Source organism: Macaca fascicularis, chromosome 3 (assembly GCF_037993035.2).
Source record: "Macaca fascicularis isolate 582-1 chromosome 3, T2T-MFA8v1.1".
NCBI classification, from domain to species: Eukaryota; Metazoa; Chordata; class Mammalia; order Primates; family Cercopithecidae; genus Macaca; species Macaca fascicularis.
Window position 1 is genome coordinate 35,865,723 of NC_088377.1, and position 6,486 is coordinate 35,872,208.

Genomic DNA, 6,486 nt, shown 5'->3' on the forward strand with positions numbered 1-6,486 from the left:
CAGCTCTCACCCGGCAGAGGGCTCAGCACAGCTCACACCCGGCAGAGGGTTCAGCACAGCTCACACCCGGCACGGGGCTCAGCAGTGCAGTGATGCAGTTAGCTTCCATCCGGTCCCGGGTTCCGCACAGCTTATATCTGGCGTGGGGTGCAGCGGCGCGTGGTGGTGCAGTTAGCTTCCATCCAGCATGGGGTTCGTGTTGCCAGCAGGACCGCGCAGGCCTGTGCTGTGATGAGCGCTGCTGCGACTGCTCTGTGCCCTGCACTCTGGGTCGACTGCATCACTGAGGTGTCTTTCACTGACTGCCCACCTCCGCTGCTGTTGGCTCTGCACAGGCAGAGCTTTGTTTGCTTCACACGTGTCCCCGATACCCAGGACCTTGTGCAGCAGTGACATAGTCACAGTTGTGGCTCTGCTGATCCCTCTGTGTCCTGGTGTGGCCCTGCCCTCGCCTAGGTGGACAATGCATACTGGCTGTGGACTTTCCAGGGCCGCCTTCTGCAGAAGAACAACAAGGACCGCTTCTGCCAGCTGCTGTGGCGGCCCCGGCCTCCCACACTCCTGAGCCAGGAGCAGATCAAGGTCAGCGTCCCCCCATCCCCGCTGCAGGGCACTGGAGGCGATTGTGGCATTGAAAAGTAGTCAGTTTTTCTGTTATTGTTAGGGTGGTGAGTGGGGGATAGAACCGTGACATTTGCAAGGACGCCTTGAAGAGATGCAGGAACAGTGAGAACTGAATGGAATAGAACAGCTCTAGGAGAGTAGTCTGAGGCCTCCAGCTTGTTTAGGGGAGTTTTGCATGAACCCGTGGGGTAGATGAAAAGATACCAGGGCCATGAAAAAGTCCTGGTGGGAATACAAGCAGCTTGTCGGGGGTTTACATAATTGTGGTAAAATAGGCCGATAGGTCAGAGCGAGGAGGAGGGTTAAATCCCAGGAAGAAAGTCTGAAGAAAGATGGAGGAAGGAGCGGGCGCGAGCACTCCTGAGAAGCTGTTCTATGAATGACCCTGGGTGTCACCTCATGTCGGCAACTCTGAAGATTGCATTTGTGCTTCTTGCTTGGAATGTTAAATCCTGAGTGGCGGGTCTTTTGTTTCAGCAAATTAAAAAGGATCTGAAGAAATACTCGAAGATCTTTGAACAGAAGGATCGTTTGAGCCAGTCCAAAGCCTCAAAGGTGAGCCTTGTTCCCCAAAGGGAGGGCCGTGCTGGGACATCTGCCGCCGTGGCAAAGGCGGGCCCGCATCAGGGCTGCAGGCGGCGCTGTGTGTGTGCGCAGAGTTGCTTCTGCCCTGAAGACACTGGTTCTGTTTCTCCCCTAGGAGGAATGCAGTGGGGAACTGGGGCTGGCACAGGGGCCTGGAGTTGCGACCTCACTGCTGCCTTGTGGGCGGGGGACAGTGTTGGGGGAAGAGTGAGAATGAGGGAAAAGTGAAAACGAATGGAGTGGCCATTCCTGCTTGAGCGCCTCCAAATGCTGTCATCCTGGCACTGTCCACCTGGGTATGGGCTCTTTGCGATGGGGAGGCACGTGTCTTACCAGTTCTGTGGCTTTCCCTAATCTCACGCATAGGAATTGGTGGAGAGAAGGCGCACCATGATGGAAGACTTCCGGAAGTACCGAAAAATGGCCCAGGAGCTCTATATGGAGCAGAAAAACGAGCGCCTGGAGTTGCGAGGAGGTAACGTCACCTGTCACCAGGAGCTGGCCCTTCCGCCACCCACAGGCCACGGTGCACGCGGACTCCTGCGTTCTTCCCACTGGCCTCGGTGGTGCCACTCGGCATGTGCCCCCGTGGGTGACCGGCGCCCTTTGTCCTCTCAGGTGTGGACACTGACGAGCTGGACAGCAACGTGGACGACTGGGAAGAGGAGACCATAGAGTTCTTCGTCACTGAGGAAATCATCCCTCTTGGGAACCAGGAGTGACCTGGGAGTGCTGTGGTGAGCGTCTGCAGGGGGCGCGGCGGGGTCCCCGTTGGCTGCTCTCAGCTGCTTCTGTTATCCCATCACTGAGAAAGCACCTTCTTTAAGGCAGAGGTGAAGCCCCAGTGTCGTGTGCCCAGGGTTAGCTGAGCCTCGTGTGAAATGTGGAGTCGGTGCCGACGTGGCCTCGACTGCTCCCTCTGATCACATCGAAGATGATGCCTTTCAGGCCATGCTGGGTGAGGGAGGAGCCGTGGCCAGGTGCTGGGAAGTGCTAGGAAGAGGAGGGTGGCCGTGCCTGGCCATTTCCTGACGCCTGTGCTAGTGATGGCCGCGGTGTGTCCACCAGACAGAAACGCTGGCGTGCGCGGCTGCGACTCTGGTTCTGGTAGTTCTGAGAGGAGCCTTCCAAGTCGGGGGCTGGGGAGCAGAGTGCGGGAGCTCCTGAGTCCTGGGGGCCTCCGTGCCTCACAGCACGGGCATGTGTGGGACAGAAGGCCTAGTGGGGTGTCTGAGGGTGGCCTGGTTGCTGTCCTCAGGGCGGGACCATGAGTGAGCAGGGGTGGCATATGGGCTCGGCTCTCTGTGGCCAGGGCGGCTCCTGTTGCGGGACTCAACGTCAGCCCCAGGGCGATGTTCAGGGGCTCCCTCAGCATTTTGAGGTGCTGTTTAGGGCCGCCATGCGTGCCTGTCCGGGGGCAGACTGCACCCGCTGCTCTCGCACTGAGCTGCAGGACAGAACGTGAGCCGCGGTTCCTCTGTTGCAGTGCGGCCGCGTGTGGTATGTGGAGCCGAGGCCGTCCTGCAGGAAGCCCACGTGACTGCCGCCGCCTCCCCGTGCTCTGTGGCTCTGGACTGTGACCGCGCCTGGATTCTGCCATTGCGACACGTTTTTGTGCCTTTCAGCCCCTGGTGTCTGCAGTGGGGTGTTTAAGGCACCCGCTTCCACTTCTTTCTTCTCTTTTTTTCCCTGAGATGGAGTCTCGCTCTGTCGCCCAGGCTGGAGTGCTGTGGCGCAGTCTCGGCTCACTGCAAGCTCCGCCTCCCGGGTTCCCGCCATTCTCCTGCCTCAGCCTCCGGAGTAGCTGGGACTACAGGTGCCCGCCACCTCGCCCGGCTAATCTTTTGTATTTTTAATAGAGACGGGGTTTCACCGTGTTTGCGAGGATGGTCTCAATCTCCTGACCTCGTGATCCGCCCGTCTCGGCCAAAGTGCTGGGATTACAGGCGTGAGCCACCACGCCCGGCCCACTTCTTTCTTGTTTGGAGTTTTCTGTCGGAACCACTGGTATTGGCTCTGTAGACTCTTAGCAACGCCGCCGGCAGCACCTTCTGCGCCCAGTGATGTTTCCACGGTGCCTGTACACAGCTGAGCGGCATTTCCGTTGAAGGACTTGCATCCCCATCGCGGGCAGTGCTGGACGTGTCCCGGAGACCCACCGGGAGGGCGCCGCCATGCCTCATACCCCCACCGTGCAGGTTGTGGCCGGTTTTCTCCACAGGTTGAACGTGGAAATAAAAGCAAACTTGTATGAAACACCCGTCTTTCTCCTCTCTTTGAATGTAGATAGTGACCTTGAACTTGGTGCCTGCCTCCCTCCCCAGTGGCAAGGGCCTGCTTGCCCAGCCAGACCTCCGCAGGGCCCTGTCCTGTCCAGTCGTCACACACACTTGGCCACCCTGTGTCCGGCGATGCACTAGGCACGCCATTCTCTTCGGTTGTGTTGTTTTCTGTGAAAGATGCTGGTCGTTTTCCGTGGTGAGAATCGTGTGACTTTTCCCTGGACTTAGACATGTTGGGAAACTTGTATTGAGAATGGTCAGTTCTGCCCGTTTTTAAATTTTTAGACGGTGTCTCGCACTGTCGCCCAGGCTGGAGTGCGGTGGCACGATCTTGGCTCACTGCAACCTCCTCCTCCTGGGTTCAAGCGATTCTCCTGCCTCAGCCTCCCACAGTGCTGGAATTACAGGTGTGAGCCACCATGCCCACCATGCCCGGCCAGTTCTGCCCATTTTTATGCGGTCATCTTGAAATTGTTTCCTGTTGGGAAGGGAGCACATAAATTGGGGGAATTTCAGCCCCTCCTGTTTACAGGGTCTCACTTCCCAGCAGCACCTGTGACCCTGCAGTTTCATCCACCTCTTCAACTTGTCAGACCTGAGGCAGCACTCAGAACTCACAGCCAAGGGATGTTTACAAACCTAAGGCAATGTCTGGAGACGGAGGGGCTGTAATTCACGGGGCAGAGGACCCAAGCGCCTGCCGCCCTGGAGGAGTGGCCTAGAGCCTCGGGTCCCACGGTCTCCCAGGTGTGTGGAGGGTGCCTTGGTGCATTTTCTTTTTTATGAGCCCTACGTTTCTCTCATCTGTGATTCTAAAATTGTAGAATGGTTGCAATCCTGCCGTTTGTCCTGTGTCCCTCCAGTGCACATTTTATTAGTAATTCTTGTTTACACTCACGCTGCTTAAACTCTAGTGTGCCAAGAAACAGTTTTTCTGATTTCATGGAAAGAAAGACACAGAGTTCTACCACATGACAGATTGTGGTAGAACTGTCATGGTAGAACAGACCTTCTAAAAACATTAACTTCCCACTTTTAAATGTACTAGTTGTCATTGTTGCATATAATTCATAAATAAAAGATTTCTGAAGCCCTCGTGTTGGTTTTAACTTTGCTACGGTAGACGTGGATCTCCCAGAGCCGGCCTGCTGCGGAGGGACTTCCTGGGTATCAGGGTCCCCAGGGCTGGCAGGCTCAGGACGTCAGGGTGGGCTTGGGACCCCTGCTGCAGGCACGGCCTTGGTTGTGTTTCGGGAGGCCAAGGCAGGCAAGAACGCGGGGACCCATAGCTGTGTTCCTGGCAAGTGCCTTGGTCAGACGCTGGAGCCTCATCCTCGTAGAGGAATGGGACGTGGGTGTTGGGGGTGTCGCCCCATCCTTGCCAAATCCACGTGGCAGGGGTTTCCTGCGGCACAGCACTGACCCGGATGCCAAGGAAGAGGGATGTGGCCAAACATGCCCTGGCCTTGCCCAGCTGAGCTGCCAGGCAGTCGGCTTATAGGAAAGGCACGGTGGCTCTTGGGAGGGCTTGAGTCGCCTACTCTGGCGGGCATGGACCCCCAGGCCCTTTCAACTCCATAGTTAGAATCATGAAGTTGGACTTGCCAGGTTTGAACAGCTTGGATCTAATCTTAGCGTGATTTCTTTCCTTTTTGTGTGTGTATGCGTGTGTGTGTGTGTGTGTGTGTGTGTGTTTGTTGAGACAGGGTCTTGCTCTGTTGCCCAGGCTGGAGTGCAGTGGCATGATCTCAACTCACCGCACCCTCTGCCTTCCGGGTTCAAGAGATTCTCATGCCTCAGCCTCCTGAGTAGCTGGGACGATAGGCATGTGTCACGCCCGGCCTGGCCTTGGTGTGATCTCTGTCAGTGCAGGAGCGGGTTTCTGTGCTTGGCACCGACCCTGGCTCTGGGCAGTGTCGTCCTGCACTCTGGTTAGTGCAGCCTGGTGGGGTAAGGTGACCTTGGGGTGTGGGTTCACAGTTCGGCATCCCCCCCGCGCCCGGGCTTGCAGTGGAAAAGTTGAGCACAGTCTTAGGTGTTGAATACATCTGAGAGCGAATCTGAGCACTGACTGGGAAAGCGGAGGAGACCACGCCTAGTGCATCAGAGACGTGGTCGTGGGCCAGGCATGGTGGCTCATGCCTGTAATCCCAGCACTTTGGGAGGCCAAGGCAGGCAGATCACCTGAGGTCAGAAGTTCGAGACCAGCCTGGCCAACATGATGAAACCCCGTCTCTACTAAAAATACAAAAATGAGCTAGGCATGGTGGCAGGTGCCTCTAATCCCAGCTACTTGGGAGGCTGAGGCAGGAGAATTGCTTGAACCCAGGAAGCGAAAGTTGCAGTGAGCTGAGATTGCACCACTGCACTCCAGCCTAGATGACAGAGCGAGATTCTGTCTCAAAATAAAATAATGGGCATGGTGGTGCACGCCTGTAGTCCCAGCTACTCGGGAGGTTGAGGCAGGAGGATCACTTCAGCCCAGGAGTTCAAGGCTGTGGTGAGCCAGGATTGCACCGCGGCACTCCAGCCTGGGTGACAGGAAAAAAAAAAAAGAAGCGTCGCCGTTGGAAACGGCACTTGGAGTCCAAGTTGCTCAAGTTGCTGAGTGAAGCTTCAGCTGCTGCCATTTGTCTGCTTCAGGAGAAAAGCTCCAGGTCCATCCTAGTCTCTGCGTGAGGGGCCCTGGGGTGGGCAGCGCCTCTCCTGGGCTCAAGGTGGGAGAGGGACCCACCCTGCAAAGAAGAGGGGCAGTCCCTCCACCTGCGTCCTGGTGGATGTCAGGCCGGCTCATGTGCACCAGGTGAGGCACGTGGAAACCCGGGGTTGCCATAGTGAGGGTGGAGAGAGAGGCTGCTGTCCCTGTGTGCAGAGGTGATCGGGAGGGCCACCCTGCTCCTTGGGGCCCCAACCACCTAAGCGGTTCCAGCCCGGCTCCCCCGAGGCCCAGCTGATGTTACCTAGGCCGGGCGGGGCTGAGTGCAGGCAGGTCTCA

The 6,486-nt window shown here is 57.2% G+C and overlaps 1 protein-coding gene across 2 annotated transcripts in view; it reads left to right on the forward strand.

Moving 5' to 3' along the window:
- The window catches only part of EIF3B (eukaryotic translation initiation factor 3 subunit B), a 28,195-nt gene extending 24,730 nt beyond the window's left edge, over window positions 1-3,465 (forward strand). For both annotated transcript variants that reach the window (XM_005549019.4, XM_005549020.4), the window contains 5 exons: window positions 457-582; window positions 1,102-1,179; window positions 1,576-1,684; window positions 1,828-1,946; window positions 2,696-3,465. In XM_005549019.4, the coding sequence (XP_005549076.1) occupies window positions 457-582; window positions 1,102-1,179; window positions 1,576-1,684; window positions 1,828-1,931 (417 nt within the window). In that variant the 3' untranslated portion in view covers window positions 1,932-1,946; window positions 2,696-3,465. The remainder of the gene's footprint in view (window positions 1-456; window positions 583-1,101; window positions 1,180-1,575; window positions 1,685-1,827; window positions 1,947-2,695) is intronic.
- The last annotated feature ends 3,021 nt before the right edge of the window (window positions 3,466-6,486 follow it).